Consider the following 19,841-nt stretch of genomic DNA (forward strand, 5'->3'; position numbering starts at 1 on the left):
ATAACGAAAAATCTCATATCTGAACAATCAGTTGTATGGGAGCTATATGTTATAGTAGTCCGATTCTTCCGGTTCCGACAAATGATTAATACATTATAAAAATACACCCACCTACCAAATTTGATCCGGATATCTCGAAAACTGAGAGACTAGATTGCATACAAACAGACAGACAGACGGACAGACGGACATGGCTAAATCAACTCAGCTCCACGTTCTGATCATATAAGTATACATTTTCATGGGTCTATCTCTTTTTGTTCTGGTACTTTCAAACATCGGACCAAAGTTATAATACCATTTCATGCTCATGAAAGGTATAATTACGGGACATTTTCATTTGACATTGTTTACTTTTCCATCGGTTTTCATCGTTATTAGATTGATTTTTTCGCAAATAAATATTGTGGATATTTTTTTTTTTAATTTTTGCCCTGTTAAAATTTAAATAAAAAATATTAAAATATTTTGGAAAAATTACTTGATCTAGAAATGGAACTTAAGTCCACGTGTTTTGGCGTTTTTTGTGTCATTTCCAAACTGGAGATCTTCACTCCAATGTTATTTGTATGAAATGCTAAACATGGCACAACATACATACAGACAAAATATGAAATACTTTCAAATTTTAACCAAGAAAACTAAATTTGGTAAGTTTGTTATGCTAACAGTCCGCACTTTCTGTAGGTAGCGTAACGCTTCATGTTTTTCCAACAAATTCGCACCACTAACACACTTCAAAACACTTCGTCAATGTGTTTTAGGTTTTCTGCTGTTTTCACACGCACACACACTTACATATTTACGTACATGAATTCGTTCTCAATATACATACAACAACAAGCAATCAATATTTTGAAAAGAGGAAGCGAAATACGGACGGTGTTGATGCTGCAGATGCTGTCTGAAGCTAAAACTGCTGTTTTCAATAGCATATACAGCTACATAAAAACGCACACAGTCAAACCTACTTCCGGTTTTTTATTTCCTGCACTTCGATGGGTGCAAATTGAATATTTGCTTGACATTTCATTTTCATGTTGCTCACAAGCCTACAATAGTTTTTTTAAAGGAGGAAAGTTGGAAAGTCGACTTACTGATGCAGAAACTTAATACTCGTCACTGCGTAGTATAAGTTTAAGCTTTTCTTTTCTAATTTTTACTAACATTTGCAAACAAGAAAAATAGTTATTCTCTATAAAAAATTCTGTTCGCTAAAGTGCCTTCTGAGAATTTTTAAAAATAGCTACAACACTATGCAAAATATGAACTCCCCCTTTTTACCCGATTTGGGGTTACACCTCTGCACATAACCAAAATGCAAATTTATAAGAATCCTGTCAATGATTACTTTTGTTGTTTCTATTTTTCATTTTTATGTTTGCTTGCGCAAATACAATAAGAAATTGCGACTGTGAAAATTGGCATGTAAAATGTAGTTAAGTGATTGCTGCACACATTCACACTTACATACATATGTATGTATGTACCCTGCAGTGAAAAGCCAAACCAGTTAGAGAAAATACAAGTTCATTAACTAGTATGCGCCTACCAGTTCGGCAATTGCCTTTGAATTGCCAAAGCATAAACGTAAACGCAATTAATTGTTTTTCTTACAAATCTCGAATGTGGCGTCACGTGAAGACTACTGTTTCTGGTTCTGAGATTGCAGGTTTGAGGCCGCTTGGCGGTGGTTAAAACTTTTAAAGTTAAATCAGTGTCAGTAAAAATAACTAGTTCAATTTAAATATAAATAAAGAATTCGAAAACCTAATTGCAAAAAATACTTGTGCCACAAAAAAAAGAAAAAAAAAAAGAAAAAAAGGTTTTACTTAAATATTACATACACTTTTTTCCCAATGTTTGCTAAGACTTTTCTATTTTTTGAAAAAATTTTTTCACGAAATCACGCAAAAGGAAGCTGAAAATCGAAAATAAAATATAATTGAAAAGTCGCGAGAGAAGATGCAATTATATATTAGAAAACTACATAAAATTCTCTAAAAAATGTGTCTAAGTTCAAGACCTAACGAACCGGTACTCACACTTTTTTTACTAATAATCTTTAGCATCTAGCATCTATGTACACTTCAAAGAAAATTTTTTGATAAGGAAAATAGGAAAATAACAAATAAATGATAATTACCTTCACTCGAATATTCCACGACACTTAAAGAACTAATTATAGTTTAAAAATAAACACTTGCTTTAATGGGTTCAGCACCGAAGGCAACTAAAGTGATTAGTCAGTATAGCGCCGATTCCAATATCTTTTTGGATATGTACCGCTCGAGGAGAAGAGTAGTGAGTAAATCATCTGAAATTTTGGATTTATGACTTTAACTTTTCCCTCTCTAAGCCCAACTGTTTTTTTTTTATCAACTGTCACCTTTTCTGACTTTTTTCCACCTGCCTCCATATACATAGTTGAAACACCGTGCAACGCAGGCTTATGATTTTCATGGGTGATGAATTGGCAGGCTATCTCATCAAGTGGTACTTCTCGTGTTGTTAAAAATACCAGTCGTTAACATTGAAAAAGGATAGAACGTGAACTAGTTGGGCTGAAATGCAAATTGTTAGAATTCTAGTTCACAACTAGGAGCTTTCCCTGCAGGGTACCAACGTATAGCAGCTATTTACTCAGCAATAAAAATGCATTACCAGCGGAAAAGTCTTGATTGTTGCTACTTTGTTGTTGTTTCTGTTACTTTCATTATTGGCCTTGACGCTTCTTTTCCGACAAAGTGTTGGTAATGCTGACAGTTGCCCTGACATGGAGTTGATTTAAATTTATGCTGTTGCAGCGCTTAAACATAAAGGATTTGAAAATTAAATGAGATAAGTGCATAAATATGTATTGTACTCATGACTGCAAATATCGATGATTCAATTAAATGGTAAAAACGTAAGTGCGCCTGGGCCACACTGTAGAAGTGAAACTTGCGTTACTTTTCTATTTTGTCTCATACCCATGTATATATGTATACACATCTGCTTTTGCTAAAGGTTATATTTGTTCTCTTTTTTCTATATAGATCCCTACCTTTACCCCTGTCTATTTTAATAACATTTATGTTATTCTGTTTTTCAATATCCTTATTTTTTTCTTTATACTCTATCGATAACAAAATCGATGAAAATTCGATAAAAATTTTGATTACAACATCGACAATACCATTGGTTGCAAAATCGATTAGAAAATCGATAAAAATATCGATAAATATCGATAACAAAATCGATAAATATCGATAACAAAATTGATAAATATGGACAAGAAACTCGATGAAAATCGATTACAAAATCGATGAATATCGATAACAAAATCCGAAAAATCTCGACAACAAAATCGATATCAAAATCGATACAAAATGTCGCTAACAAAATAGTTAAAAATATCGATTACAAAATCGATAACAAATCGGTAAAAATATCGATAACAAAATCGATAAAAATATCGATTATTATATCGATTATTTTTAAAATCTATAAAAATAGCGATAACAAAACTGTTAAAAACATCGATTAATTTAACGCTAAGTCTCGAGAATCCCGAAAAAACTCTAAACTCCCAAAATAATTCCCAGATTGAGTCTCTGTGTCTCTCTCTAAATCCTTTCCTCTTTAATTGACTTTATTTTAATATTTATTCCCCTATCTTCATCTTTAGTGGTTTTAGCCCTATCCATTTCCGTTGCGCCATTTCCGTGCGGAATTTCCTTTGAATTTGCCAATTTACTCCCAACCAACCAACCGCCGCTAAAGAAGTTTCACCTCAAAAAATTATGCGACGAGACTGCCATGAAGCGAAAAATGATATTTAGTACAACAAACCCATAATTATACATAATGTGAATGAAGGCGGAAATGCAGTAGTGAATTTCATAAATATGTATACATGTATGTAATAACCGATGAGTAATCGCGTTTAAGTGCTGAAACGAACGTAAATTAAAGGGGCCTTTCAAAGTGAATTGGTCTGATGTGCAATAAGGTAACGGTTGTCACTTACTTCTCATTTTGTGCTTACCAAAGAAAATGTTTCAAAATGTGCCAAAATATGTTTATTTTATAGTTATAGAGTGTCCAAGACCACCAGTCCACCGCCTCTTAAATTGTGCGATAAGTTGTTTACTGAATAACGGAAAGATTTGGCGTAACTAATCGGGAATGCTCTACCTTTTGGTGGTATTACCAACTTCCGGTTTCCACCAGAAATGAGTTAAACTGACCGAAAGTGCATTATTTTAACCGGAACTCCATTCCAGAAAAAAGTTTCCAACAAAAGTTATGTATTTTTGGCGGCAGAATTCATAATTACTGAAATAAATATCAATTTTGAAAGCTAGATGATAAGTAGTGAAAACATTTCGTCCGCCCCTTATGTGCATTTTTTAATGTTATTGTTCTTTTTACTATACTTTCAGCTCAAAGTATAGTCAGAATCTGCGAGGAGAAACAATTCCAGTGCGCCAATGGTGTATGCATACCCATCCGTTTCGCATGCGATGGCGACTCAGACTGCAGCGATCACAGCGATGAACGCATTGCCAATTGCAAGTTTATAGGTGAGTGAACAGACTATCTATTTACATAATTCGAACAATAAATAAATTAATTGATAAAAAGTAAACGACAAATGTGCACCAAAGAGCGTGTGTGCGCCATGTACTTATGTAAGAGAATCTATGTTGGACTAAGTGCAAAAATGAACATAGACAAACATTCGTATATACGTTACAATTAGTTGACTCTACTTTGGCTGTGAATGTGTATAATTGCTTCAAGGAAATGTGCAACGGATGGGAACAAATTTAATACCTGTTGCACATTACACATATTTACACAGCAAAATGGAGCTCCTTTAAAAAGAAAAAAAAAACGGTGATTGTTCCAGTGAAACGTAAATGCATGCATGCATTTAGAAAATTGAAGGTAAAAATTATTTTATCTTACTTTCCTGTGAGTCCTTGTGAGAACTGCTGTGCAATTTAGACATTGTGCAAAATTTAATTTCACTATCGCTTCTTTTATTTAGCTGCATAATTACTCAAGAGTGTATGCACGAATCTATTCAAAGAAATTTTCTCTGAAACGTACAGATAACTACGCGGCAGCAGCATGCTCGTGTATGCTTTTGCGCCTTTTTGTGGCAAGGATTTCCTACAATTAGAACTTTTTTTTTTCAAATCTCGTATGTACAACATGAACACTTTTTTTCTCCCTTCCTCGTTATATTCTCTTAAAATATTCAATGTCATGCAAATGGCAATAGTAGCAGTTGTACGAGTGGTTGTACAATTCCGGTATTTAAACAAATACAATGACACTGAATGAATGTTGCCTGCATGCAAAATGTATGCGCAAACGTTTAGCCGCAGAAACCGCACAGCCATGCAAGTGAATTAAGCGCATAAAAGCGAATAAATGCCACATTGTAGGGAGTGTTCACCAAGAGTTGTGGATACTTGAAGAGCTACAAGTGCTACGAGTGCTGAACGTTTTTGTTTTTCATTTCAATATCTCCACGAAGAAATAATTCTGTTGATTCACAACACAAAGACCTGAAGCCGGAACACATGACTTCTTGTCGTTTTATGGAAGGTTATGTTAGGACAGGTGAGAAATCCGTTGAAAATTTCACTTAGATATTAACTGAATTGGCACTTAAGAATGTTTTTGAGTACTATTGTTTTGAACTTAGGCCTTAGCTTCTCTTATGGACTTTGTTGAGCAGCGTCAATGCTCTTCTCTTATCAACGTGATTGAGACAACGGATGGTTTGCCATGTTAACAATCACTATTGAACCAGTGAACTGTTCACTAAAGAATCGCAGGCAAAAGCTGCATGAGAGGTAAAATAAAGCATTATATAATAGAAGTTCTCTGTAAAAAAATGTTTGACTTAAAAAAGAGTGCAACAAGGTGAATTTAGAGAAAATCATAGCGACCTTAAAGCATTTATCATTTCCTGAATATATTCATTTATTTATTTATTTATTCAATTCATCAACTAAGTACAACTCAGATAGATTAGTACAGTTAAAAAAAGGAGAAAAAAACTACAAAATAGGTATAATGAGTATTAAGGTATGTACATGTACAAAATACAAGGGTATAAGAAATGCAGCACCAGAATTAGCTTAGACTTAAAGCCATTACGAGAATTTAAGAAAACTTCTAAATTTTTACAAATTTGGTTAGTCTACTTCAGACAACGCGTAAGTGGATCATTAAATATAAAGGTGGTCTTGTGATTTGATAATCGAACATGTCGCTGAACCTGAGATCCCGAACAGGACAATTGAAAATAATTAAATCGAGCAAGAAGTGGCCTTAATTAACGTGGCTGGTGACTATGTCCCTAATAAAATTATTGAGGACATTTTACATCTACATGCATTTCTTATGTAGGTAGTGTCAGCAATGCTGCAATCCCACGGGAGGTAGTAAGCTGCGTGTCTGGTAAAGCGTTCTTGGACCTTCTCTACCCTTGAAGGTGACCCCAAGTAGAAGGGATCCCAAATGATGCTACAATAGTCAAGGTCCGATCTTACAAATGAGAAGTAGAAGCTCTTAAGTGTTAAGAGATTTTGAAATTATTTGAATTCCGCATTACAAAGTCAAGCATCGACCTAGCCTTGGTGATTATAAAATCGAATGATTAGAAAAGAACATTTTCGAAGTAAATATGACTTACAGATCTTTCTTTTCATAAATTTTTATATGAAAGTGTAACTGTGTCTAATCTATAGTGGCTATTAACTGTTACTTTGCGTCTACTGAAGGACATAAATTAACATTTACAAACGTTAAGAGGCAAAGAGTTAGCATCACACCATTTTTTTAGTCTTAGCAAGTCATCTTGAAGACTAATTTAGTTGGACAGGCTTTCTATATGACCGTATAGCTTTAACGCCCGGAATAATATTCACACCCCTGAGGTGACTTTAATCACATTGGATTTAGTATTACTTATGCGATCGAATTGGGTCCTATCAACAAGATAGCATGCAAACCACTTAAGCATCTTTGCGTGCACTTCGATTGATTCCAGTTTTTTAGGTAGTAATATATGATTAATCTTATCAAAGGATTTCGAGAGGTAAGTGAATATGGCATCGCATTGATGAACGTTTTGTTTTAGAACAAAATTTGAAAATTACGCTAAGTGCTGATAAGGGATATGAGCTCAGAAATCTTAAAAATAATCTCATCATGAACAAGCTTTTCGAAAAGTTTAGGTATGCTTGGAATTTTGATTGGACAAAAATTTTGGACGTCAGACTTGCTCCCAGACTTACGAATAGGTGTGTTTTTCCAAATTGGTAAGAACTCACCTAGATTTAGGGATTTGTTAAATATTTTGGATACCTGTAAAGCTAACGCTGGAGCACAAGTCTTTAAAAACGTGAGGGAAGCCTTCTTCACCAGTACTAGGGTTGTTGGGCTAGGCTAAAAGGCGATCTAGAACTTCATCTTCTGAGAGCTGAAATCCTTTAAGGACAAGTGTGCTGTTCCGGTTTCAGACTGAGGAACTTACAACAAACGGTAAAAATTGGCAAACATGTTACAAATCTTCTAAACGTTCTGCACCATGTCGGGAATCCCTGTGGCTTTTTCTTGCAATTTACAAACATCCGGAACCGTTTGCTGTTAGACTTTTTTCACTCTCCATTTTTATAATGTAGTTCTGACATAAAAATTTATTGAAGGCATCAAACTCTGTTTGTAACCTCCTGTAGATTTCAACAAGCTCTTAGTTATTACTCGTCTGGCGATACAGTTTATATACCTTGGGGTTTTTTTTTGTTAAGGTTGACCAGCCTAGAGTTGTACCTGACCAGTTTGGAAATATTCTTCACCGAAATGTTCAATTGCTGCTCTTAGCTCGTCTCTAAAATTGTCGTAAGCGGTTGACAATTGGGCGAGGTCGAAGGCAAATTCCCAGTCCACCAAGTTCAATGACCGTGAAATCTCATCAAATTTGGCATCAGTGAAGTTATAGGTTTTGCGATTATAATTAACTTTGATATAATAATTAAAGCGAATATGTCGGCGCACACATATAAAGCAATGCAGTAAACATCAAGTCATGTAATCGCGACTTAAACTTAAGGTTGATTTTCGCTCTGCGGGATTTTAAATTAATCTATTGAAGAAGAGGTCAAACGTATCTTATTTCACAGCCCGTGATTCGATGCGAATAGAAGTACTTTCGCTTAGTATTTTTGGAAGGCTATTTACCAGAAAATTTAGTAGAGCACATGAAAAAAGGCACAGACACATGGAAACCAGGAAATAGTGAAGCCACGTGCATTTCGATCGAATAGAGAAGAGATTAGCCGTGCCGTAAATGACTCTGCATATCTATGTACGTCTAGGCAAGGTTAAGTTAGATAAGGTTGAAGTGGCTGTCAGTGACCTCACTACCACACCTAGGCCTTAGATTGTAGGCCCGCATGTGAAACCACGCCTATCGTTAGAAGCCTCCTACACTGAATAACTCAGTGAGAGATGATACCATTATATTTGCATGTATGTATTTATATAAGAAAAAATATTTATTGGTAAAAAAGAGATACGATCACTTCGCATGATTTCAAAGATCTGATTAACTTAACGTAACTAAGAGGCTGCCACTTAAAAATTCTCTTTAATGGATGTTGCTTATATTTGGACAGGCGAAACTTAACGTAACTTAATGTCACGTCGAAGTCTGTTTCAATTTGATTTTTTAAGTTCTAAGTTACGTTGAGTTAAGTTAAGTTTCCATAATTAGACCTTATGTCATGTAGTGTGCGCAAAAGGCTCCGCAAGCATTGTCCCAGGCGTCATCAGACTAGGATGAGCATACTTTGAACTGTCATTAAATTATAACTTAAGAAAGTTTTATTACTATTTAGGCGCCCGGTATTAGCAGTCACGCCTAAACATACTAAAAGCATCGCGTGAATTTCGCGAAATGCAGAAATTGACGTATGCCTAACTCGGCTATGTCGGTTAAGGGCCAGTTTAACCTAGTTTAACCTTGCTTAAACTAAGTTTAAACTCAATGTGCAGTTTTTTAGTTCTATTTAAACGTAGTTTAAATGAAATGAAAAACTGAAATTTGACTAGCTCAAGTCTCGAAGTGGTTCTCTTCAGCAATCTCAAGAATTAGGCCCAATTTGAGATGAGAAAGTTAAACGGCACTTACGTTTAATAATTATGAACACTGATCGTGAGAAGAAAGCAAGTTTTACCTTTTAAAGTAAAAAAAAAACAAAGAAAAAAGTTTTTGAAAAGCTGTAAACTTGAAATATAAGAAAAAAAATTGTTTTCAAAATATCATAATCGTACAAAGCCCATGTCGCAGCTGGAGAAAAAAATAACTAGCAGAAGATAGGTCAAATTTAAGAATGAATTAGTGAAAGCTTTTGTAGAACTTCGTAAAACACCGTAACAAATCGACTTCAAATTATTAATGACTTAAATTTTTAAAATCGAGGTAAAAAATTAGGCAAAAAATTGCTTTTACATCAAAGCTTTTCAAAAAAAACTTTACATGAATAATTTAGGATTCGAATAAAAAGTTTTTGTTTTAGTAGCGCTAGCAAAACTAAATAGCATGGAAAGCTAAGCCGAAAATATAGCTTTCAAGTAAAAGCTTTATGTCCGTACGAAAGCTCTAACTGAAGGCTAAAATCTACTTTGCACTAAAAATACTTACTTAGTTAGGCTACATACGCACTGTACAGGTATTTACTAGAGATGCCAGATCGAAATAGAAAATATCGATTTTTTAATCGATTTGAACCGAAATAAAAATAATCGATGCAGGCAGAAGTCGTCAAAAAATAAATTGATCTCCCAAGATCATTTCATATATTGTCAAAAACGTATCTTGCTTAGTTTAAAAAAAAAAAAAAATTGTAACCTGACCCCGATCTAAATGAGGCTAAGTAAATCCCACTCAGCCCGACCCCGTTGGAAGGAACGCTCTTTGGGACTACCGTTAGTTGAGCTTGACGACAATGATTGATGGACAAACCGACCCAGGCGAGGCTTAGTAAGTAGTGCCGCTACAACAGCATCTGCTCAACATTGAAATTGCCAATATTTGTTGAAAGTAATTGTTAAAACATACATTGTTTATAACGGTTTCAATATCCAGATTTATCCTAAGGCTATCAGGTAGCTAGCAATCTGTAAATAATTCTGAAAAAAAAAATTGATATACGGTTTTTCCATATTAAGACAACGATATGAGCATTCAACAGAAACTTCATAAATTCTTAAGAAAAGGGTTAAGTTTTATAATTTTTTTGTTTATCAGGAAATGCCAAGCGCCCTTTATTTATTTTTTTTTTAACAGCCATCATACCAGGTTCATTAAAATTTTCTAGATTTTCTGGGGTAAACCGAAGATTAATATGCATCAATTGAGGAAAAATCGAACGTCGATTCTCGAGTATTTTGGATCGATTCACGGATCGAGTCGGGACTAAAAAGTGGTTAAAAAATCGATTCGGACGGGCTCGATTTAATCGATTTAAAAACGGCATCTCTAGTATGTAGTACATACTTTCGTATGTGTTGGAAAATAGAAATTGCTCAATATTTGCAAGCGCATGTGTGCCTAGCTTTTCGCTCCTATGCTTATTTGGTTAAGGCATTAAACTGTAAGTACCACAGCTATGCTATTAAATACAAATGCAACATTTGCCTTAGCCACAGCCAATGTTGAAACAATGACACAGTTGTTTAGAGCAGGCACAATTGAATGCACGAACAGACGAGATGTTGGTTGCAACCGCAGCGCATACTACATTGCTCCAAGAGTGTTGACATTTTCGCAGTTGTTGTATTTGTAGTTATGCTAGTTGTATAGTTTTAGTTGTGCATACTAGAAAATCCTTAAGGATTACAAATTTAATAAGATTTGCAGAAGAAACATGCAACAGAAGCAGCAGCTGAAACTACACACGTACATACATACATACATAGTCGTTCATTCAACGCAGGGGAGAAAAGTCCAAGAGGCGTAGTCTAAGGCCATTTGAATGCTTGTGTTGTCTTGCTTATGTTGATTGACAAAATTCCAGTTGCACTGTTGGAGCGTACATACATACATACATTTGCTTGTAACTGCTTGCGAGCGTATTTGTATGAAGCAGCTATCAGGTGCGTGACACATAAAGCTTTGCTCCTAAATACCAATGCACACATTTGCACGTAGAAACGTTTAGATGCACACAAGCACTTATACGCACATGCCCACAATCGACTGCAAACTAGCAAAGAATCTCGGCATGATTACCACGTGATTGTCACGCAACCATGCAGACTCAGTTGTCCTATTGCAATTGCTATATAAACGGTTAATTGCATGCGGCATGCGGTATGTGGCAAGTGACACAATACAAACTTTTCAACAATCGTCCATCAACAAAGCCATCTGGCTAAAACACTGCCAACACAGACTTTTGCAATATAAATTACGAAATCTCATGCATAATTTGCATTGTGTATTGTGTGTTTTGTTTGCGCAAGCAATTCGCAATGGTTTTTTGCTATAATGTTTTGGTTTGCAAAGTAGGACGCTTAAGTATGATTGCTTTTATGGCAAGCTATGTATTTGTGTAGACTTTGGACATGCAGCGTTGCCATAAAGGATATTATTTTAAAGCATTGTGCATACATATTGCATGGGTGCACTGAAGCATAAAAACAACTTTCATAGATCGAAATAAAAATTTTAGTTTTTTTGACTGAGACCCCGTAATATTTTGTCATTCAAGCCATAGACGATATTCTTTAAGTATCAATAATGAATTGCTTATTCATTGGGTTTTCATAAAGACTTTCAGTATTTGCAGCTCACAAGAGTCTGAAGGTGAACAGGGTCAGGCTAGGGGGTTTTTTATATCATGCAGCTCACTTTCATATTAATCATGGGTCATATAAACCAGATAATTTCAAAAAAAAAACTTATTTGTAAGACAACTTGGAATGCGAATTTCTTCTGTGGAAAGGATTTCAAAATTATCTGTACAACTGCTTGCATCTTGGCTGGTATGAGGATGTCGGTATTCGAAGCCTTGACGGGGTTGAATGAGCTGATGACCGAAAGCAGTCCAATGATTTGAAACTGCTGTTATTGAGATCCACAACTTCCAAGCGGAAACAGCCCACGATTCCGTAAACACATACAAACATATGTTCGACAGAGTGCCCCCGTAGCGAATGTCATACATTAGTAACTTAAGAGTCTTGTACGGAAAAGTTACGTGTTAAAAGACTTTGGGTTCCGTTTGTATGGGAGTCGTTCATGACTTTTTCATATAAATGGTATTTTCGTCGTTGATGTCGTCTGCATGACTTGGTCATGCAGTGATCGTTAATGACATTCAAGTGACAATATCTTGCAATTGAGTTTTTATAAGTGACCGCTGCAAGACATTGTCTGTTATAAGTCTTTGATAGGAGTACACCTCCATGACATTGTCACCAGTGTCATGGTCAGCCGTTTAGGATTCACAGCAAGTGCGACGATGTCACTAAATCCTTATTAGTGACGATGTCACCGGTGACCATTTTCGCTACTGGGGTATGAATAATACCTATACACTAAAATTGCCAGTTACTATCGAAATTCCACAATTTTTATAGTTTTTTTTAGACCTTTGGAGAGGTTTTCTAACTTAGCACGTCGTTAACCTTATAAGGTACAAAATTACTTATCGGAAAATATCCTGCTTTCAAACTAAAACATGGCCAAATTTTTTTTATATCTATGAAGGGGTTTGGCATGACTTGGAATTGACCCGATACATTCCAGTTTATCGATAAATTTCGATAATTTGATACATATCGATAATTCAATGAATTTCAAAAGCACTAGAATCCGATAACTCAACAAAGTCCGATAACTCGACTAATTTCAATAAATTTGGATAATCATGCGTTTCTAGGGCTCGATAAGTTTCGATAACTCTGAAATGTATATATCTCGATATAAATCGATAAACTTTGGATACATCTATAAATTTCGATAACTCGGTTAATATTGACAGCTCCATATTTTTCAAAGGCTATTGATAAATTTCAATAACTCGTTACACTCTGGTAGCACGATAAAGTTCGATAAGCAGTAGTAACCCGATAAATTCATATAACCTTAAAATTACGATGACTTGACGTAATTTAAAAAATCCAAAAGCTACGATTCGATAAACCGACAAATTTTAATAAATCAATATATATCGATAACTCGATAACGAACATATAATAAGTCTTTAAATGCTGATAATATAGATATAGATAACTTGATAAATTTCATTAACCTAACAAATTTGGATAAACCCATACATGTTTATAGCTCGATAAATATCCGTATACTTCGGCAACTCAATAAATATTGATCAATTTGAATAATTCCATACGTTGCGATAACTTAATAAACATGGATAACTCGATAAATTTCGATAACTATAAACTTCGATTATTCCATAAATTTCGATAACTAAATTTCTTATGACTGAAATTATTTTGATTCCGATCCAAAAATTTCAATAAATTTTCTTACCATCTCAGTTAGCCTAATTCTTATGAATTTCTCAATGTTTTTTTGTTTTCGTCATTATCTTTAATTTTGGCTTCACTTTTTTGTCTTAATGGTTTTTATTATTTATTTGTTTATCATAACATTTACCTTTATTAAAAAGTTTAAATTCAATTACGAAGTAATACAAAATGCGAAAACAGCTCAAATTGAGCAGATTGCAATAACAACTACTTACAAGAAAGCAAATTTTTACACGACGATTTCGGCCGATTTATAGAAACTTTTTTTTTTTTAATTATTTAGTACATCAATAAATATCGATAACTCGATAATGAAAATCGGTAACTCTACAAATGATAAAAGTTCAATAAATATCGATAACTTGATAAATTTCATGTACTTCCCGGGTCTTTCCGAGTGCTAAGCTAAGCTAAGTCGGCCGACTCTTTGTTTCTACTAGATCGCTTCGAAAACTCAGCTGAAACTGAAGGTTATGAGGTTTAACCGGCAAAGGAAATTTATAAAAACAGCCAGAAATTGATAAACCATCTCAACTCTTCATGCCACTCTAGTTAAATAAGTATCCACAGTTAAGTCTATCAGTCGTATCAGTATTCTTTCGCTACAGTACGCTGTTTAAAAAATTTTAACTTGTGAGTCTAGTAATTCATACAAGAATGATAAAATACTACATACATTGTGTAAAGCATATAAATTGATTTAAATGTATGCAGATGGGGGTAAGCCCCATCACCACGAATATGTAATCGATGGATATACTTAAATATGTGATTTTTCAACATCTATTTGTTTCCAGATTTCCATTTGGATGTTTTAATAAAGTTCCCTTTCTTGCTATATGACACTTTCTTTTCAACTTTGTTTCTATTCTTTTCTCATACAATTTTACGAGCTTCCTTTAATTATTCGCCTTTTTGTCAATTGATGCTTCACGCACAACTTAAGTACAGACGCGAATTTCGCATGGCTGATATTCAAAACAATCAAAACAATTCGTATGAGTCGATTGGAATCAATGGGATTTGATTTGCGTCTTCAGCAAACATTTACCGCCGCCCTCTTCAATTTGTTGCCTTGCCTGCAGAAAACAACGATTTTTGCTAGGGATTTGTTGAAATCATTTGTACGCGGGAGTACAAAATAAAATAAATTAAATCTCAGCGTTCCACTTGAGTACAAGTATGTTGCAGTTTATTCTATGAGAATGTGTTTTGTTTTTGTTGACTACGCTGCCACCATCCCTTTGTCAACTACTGTTTATGGCATAGCATTCGCGCGTAAAGGATAAAATCAACTCGATTTTCATTTTATAAATTGTTATCCTGCATTGATTTTAAAATCTTCAGAAAATGAAAATAAGAAGTACTACTTACTTGAAAAAAATGGAGGAAGAACCAAAAAGAAGTATTACTCAAGCGCTAACATATTTAATTGTTTGGGTGTGTGTGTGTGTTTGTACCTCTATCACTTTATCTCTGCACGTTACAGTAAGTTTATTTTTATTGCTTCGAATAAAATATCCCATCGCAAGCAAGAGGCATACATATGGGCGTGTGCCCGTGCGTGTATGTAGGCATGCTGGATTTGAGATTATTTTTCCGTTTTAGTTGTCTGCCATCTTATTTTATGTGCTGCTTTGCTATGTCGGCATTTCGAAAATTGCTTCGATTTATAGACAGCCAGATAAAAGCATTAAAAAAGACAAACACATAACGGCTTAAGAAAATTGTTAAGCAAATAACGGGAATCCCTTAGCGGCGTACCCAATCATGCATGTCACTCGTTCAGTCACTTAGTCAAATTGTCGTCGGTGAGTCGTAATAAGCTGCTTTGTAGATTTAGTCGTAAGTAGCATCAGTGGCAAGTAAAATGTCTGCAGCTCGGAAGCGTTTAAGCCTGTGAACAAAGGTTTTTGCGTAACAACCAATAGCTGGAATGCTTGGTATATGAGTTTCAGTACTCTTAAAATGCCTGAATTTAATAGTAAAGTGTAGATTCAATGTTCTCAAATTTGACACAGATTGTCTGTCTCGGAGCAAGCGGATCGCTATATAAACGCGTGTTTGGTTGCAACCATCCCCATGCCAGCAATGGGTTGTGCGCTGAGTTTGGGACCCATCACGTAAAAATAGGATCCAATGAAAAAGAGGAACAAAGCCTTGCGTGAGAACCCCCTTTTTATGAATGTCCGGACTTAATGGGAATGTGCCTCTTCCCAGTTGGTTGATGTCCTCGTAAGGACAAAAGCTGACATCACCGCCATATAAGAAATGCGTTGGACGGGACAAGGCAAACAATGCCTGGGGCCTTGCGACGTCTACTACAGCTGTCATGTAAAGGAGCGCGAATTCAGTGTTGGATTTGTGGTGGGAGGGAGACTCCGGTCGTTTACCCCGGTGGAAGAAAAGGATGAGATATCCAAGGATCTTTTTTGTGAGCGCTTGGAGTGCACGTACGAGCGCTGCCCCCGCCACGATATCAAAATCGTGCTTGGCAACTTCAATGTCAGGGTGGGCAAGGAAGGAATCTTTGCAATCACCGTCGGGAAATTCGGCATACAAGACGAAACGTCCGCCAACGGACTGAGGCTGATCGACTTCGCCGGGGCAGAAACAGGGCAGTACGCAGTACTAGGTTTAAGCATAAAAAGATTCATCAAGATACGTGGCTGTCTCCGGATCGAAAAACGAGAAACCCAATCGATCATGTTATGACAGACGAAAGGCACGCTTCCAGTTGTTTAGACGTACGTACACTCCGAGGCCCGAACATCGACTCGGACTACTATCTTGTTGTAGCCAAGATAGGCACCCGCCTCTGTGCAGCAAAAAATGTGCGCCCAAATATGCAAGGAAAGCTTATCGTATAGCTGCAATCACAACATACAGCTAATGCATTCGCTACTCGACTCTCACACCTGCGCTCAGAGAGCACTCTTCAACAAACCGACATATGCGAGCAGTGGAAGCACATTTCCCGCTCATTAAGTACCGCCGCCGAAGAAGTAGGCGGATTTCAGCGAGCCTGAAAGAACAACTGGTACGAAGAGTGAATGCGAAGAGCTTGAAATGATGACCGACAGGAAGAATGCCCGAAAATTTTACCAGCGAGTTAGGCGACTTACGAAAGGTTTCAAGACCAGGGCGAACTTCTGTAAGAACAACAATGGCGACCAAGTTACCGATGGTAAGAACGTACCTAAATTATGAAGGGAACACTTTTCCGCCCCCCTAAATGGTAGCAGCACGGAAAGTTGTGGAGAATAAGAACGCGAGCCCCCAATCGATGATGACGGAGGTGACGTTCCACCGCCTGACTATGACGAGGTACATATAGCAATAACACGGCTGAAAAACAACAAAGCCGCTGGAGCTGACAGCCTGCCAGCTGAGCTATTCAAGTACGGCGGCGAGGAGTTGATGAGGTGTATGCATCAACTCTTATGCAAAATATGGTCAGATGAACGCCTGCCCGATGACTGGAATTCAAGTGTGCTCTGCCCAATCCACAAGAAAAGCGACCACGCCATTCGCGCCAACTACCGCGGGATCAGCCTTCTAAGCATAGGTTACAGGGTCTTATCGAGCGTGTTGTGTGAAAGACTGAAGCCCACCGTCAATGAACTGATTCGGCCTTATCAGTGTGTCTTTAGACCTGGCAAATCAACCATAGACCAGTTATTCACAATACGCTAAATCTTGGAAAAGACCCGCGATAAAAGGATCGACACTCACAGCCTATTTGTGGACTTTAAAGCCGCTTTCGACAGCACTAAAAGGAGTTGCCTATACTGATATGGCTATGTGAAATGACGTCGAGCAATACCCCCAGCTCCGTCCGAATTGGGAAAGACCTCTCGGAGCCGTTCGCAACTAAACGGGGCTTCAGACAGGGCGACTCTCTTTCATGCGACTTCTTTAATCTGATGTTGTGGAAGATAATAAGAGCTGCAGAACTGAACCGCTACTACAATGGCGTGCAATTGCTGGCTTATTCCGATGACATCTACATCATCGGTAACAAAAACCGCGAAGTCTGCTCTGCCTTTTCCAAGTTGGATAAGGAAGCAAAGCGAATGGGTCCGGTGATAAATGAGGACAAGGAGAAGTATCTCCTCTCATCAAACAAACAGTCAGAGCATTCGTTCCTTTCGAGAAAGTAGAGAAATCCGTTTACTTGGGAACCAGTATTAACACCGATAGTGATGTCAGAATCTCTTGCCAACAAGTGCTACTTTGGACTGAGTAGGCAATTCAGGAGTAAAGTCCTTATCTCGACGTACGAAAATCACACTCACTCACTCATCACGCTCGTGCTGTTATATGGTGCAGAAGCGTGGACAATGACAACAACCGATGAGGCGGCTCTTGGATTATTATTCGAGAAAGATTTTGCGGAAGATTTACGGGCCCTTGCGCATTGGCGACGGCGAGTACCGCAGACAATGGAACGATGAGCTGTATGAGTTTTACAATGCCATGAACATAGTGCAGCAAATTAAAATACAGCAGCTTCGCTGGCTTGGCCATGTCGTTGCAATGGACACCGACGCTACAGCTCTGAAAGAATTCAACTCAGAACCTGCTGGTGGAGGCAGAGGAAGAGGGAGGCCCCCACTGCGATGGAAAGATCAGGTGGAGAAGAACTTAGCTTCACTTGGCAGTTCCAATTGGCGTCAGTTGGTAAAGAAGAGAAACGACTGGTGTGCTTTGTTGAACTTGGCCAAAATCGCTTTGGCGTTTACTGAGCGAAATAAGAAGGAGAATCGCATATACATAATTTAAGGATTACAATAAAGCAATCTAATCGAAATGTAATCCTTATCATAAAGTGCCCGTTTCTGGTTTTAACAAGAACTCCTGGGCTCAGCATTGACGATCTCGAGCCGTTGGTTTTGCCGCGTTCTAAAGCTTATTTATTACATTTTACTGCCAGCTAGTTTCCAGGGTGCGCCCTTCTCTTTACTTTTTTTATTACTAGATTATTACTAGATTTACTCTTTTCCTGTGAGGTCGTGGCCAAAGAGCCTGTCTTGTCTATGGTACTCACAGCGTTACTTATTTGATTCCCTTCGATCCCTCAATCGCCTGTGTTATAATGCTTTTCCCAGGTAAGAGCTGAAGATTGTAAAACCTTACCTTATTTTAAGAGCGTAAGGATGATCATACATTTGGATAGGGCCCTGGTTGGCAGTCTGAAAAGATTACTATAAACGAGGTTTTTAACAACTTTTCAAAGCATAAATTGTCTCAGTTCGAGATTGCTAGCATATCAATCTGAAAGATGGTGGGCCATTTACAGAATACTAAGTCTAATTCCGGCTCCAAAAGCACCTGCACTTATTCTTTCCTACATACCTGTGACGTTTGTGCACCAATGTATGTAAACTTTTTGGGGTCATGGTGATGGGATCTGTTTGTTATCGGTCTTATTTCCTGTCAAAACAGATTTTTGTAATTTATCTTCATATTCTTTTATTTTTTCTTCACTATAAATAGACTACTTGAGCTTACACTCGTAGACTGCATATACCCAAGCAACAGAAGTCTAAGACAGTTACCAAACTTGTGTATCAACCACACTGAGTTTGAGAATAATCGAAAGCAATATTGAGTGGTTTTTGATCGAACTCTCCGCTCCGCAAGAAACAACAAAGCAAAGTTCTTATGTATGTATGCACATTAACTGTTTCCATTTTCTCATCGATTACCTACCACACCTGGCGCCGCGTCCTTATCTCAGTTACACACAGTGTATGCTCCTGTATTAGTGAATAAATGTGACTTCATCATTGTGGCTGACTAAAGTGATTGACTGACCAATTGCCTGTCAGTACAAGATTGCTTTACGATCTTTATTGTTCTCCTATAATATACAGACATGTATACGCACATACATAAATATTACTAGTCATATAACATACCAGACATTCTCCTATTGCTACTGATTTTATTGCTGCCATTTGCTGCTTTGTTGTTTTTTCAGCTGCAACTGCTATCTTCTTGCACGTACTAAATTCTCAGCCTCACCTTTGGCTCATCAACAATTTGCAGGCTATCTGGCTATTTTCATTTTTTTCAATAACATCGGTGATGAGACAAGAAATACAATGAATTTTGTGTGTGTTGACATTGGCATAATTGAATTTTCATCGAATGAGCTGCAAATTTTCGTAATTTTCGTTGGGATATTTTGCTATTTTGCTATATAATTTTGCGGCTATTGCAACTGCTATTGTTATTCTTGGCCTTTATCATGAGTGAAATTAATT

At 36.8% G+C, this 19,841-nt stretch overlaps 1 protein-coding gene across 1 annotated transcript in view; it reads left to right on the forward strand.

Moving 5' to 3' along the window:
• The window catches only part of LOC118745368 (sortilin-related receptor-like), a 994,510-nt gene that overhangs the window by 349,500 nt on the left and 625,169 nt on the right, over positions 1-19,841 (forward strand). Inside the window, exon 3 of the mRNA XM_036478865.1 lies at positions 4,428-4,568. Coding sequence (XP_036334758.1) covers positions 4,428-4,568 — 141 coding nt within the window. The remainder of the gene's footprint in view (positions 1-4,427; positions 4,569-19,841) is intronic.

The sequence above is a fragment of the Rhagoletis pomonella genome, unplaced genomic scaffold (assembly GCF_013731165.1).
Source record: "Rhagoletis pomonella isolate Grant_MI unplaced genomic scaffold, Rhpom_1.0 Rhpom_scaffold_00001, whole genome shotgun sequence".
Classification (NCBI taxonomy): domain Eukaryota; kingdom Metazoa; phylum Arthropoda; class Insecta; order Diptera; family Tephritidae; genus Rhagoletis; species Rhagoletis pomonella.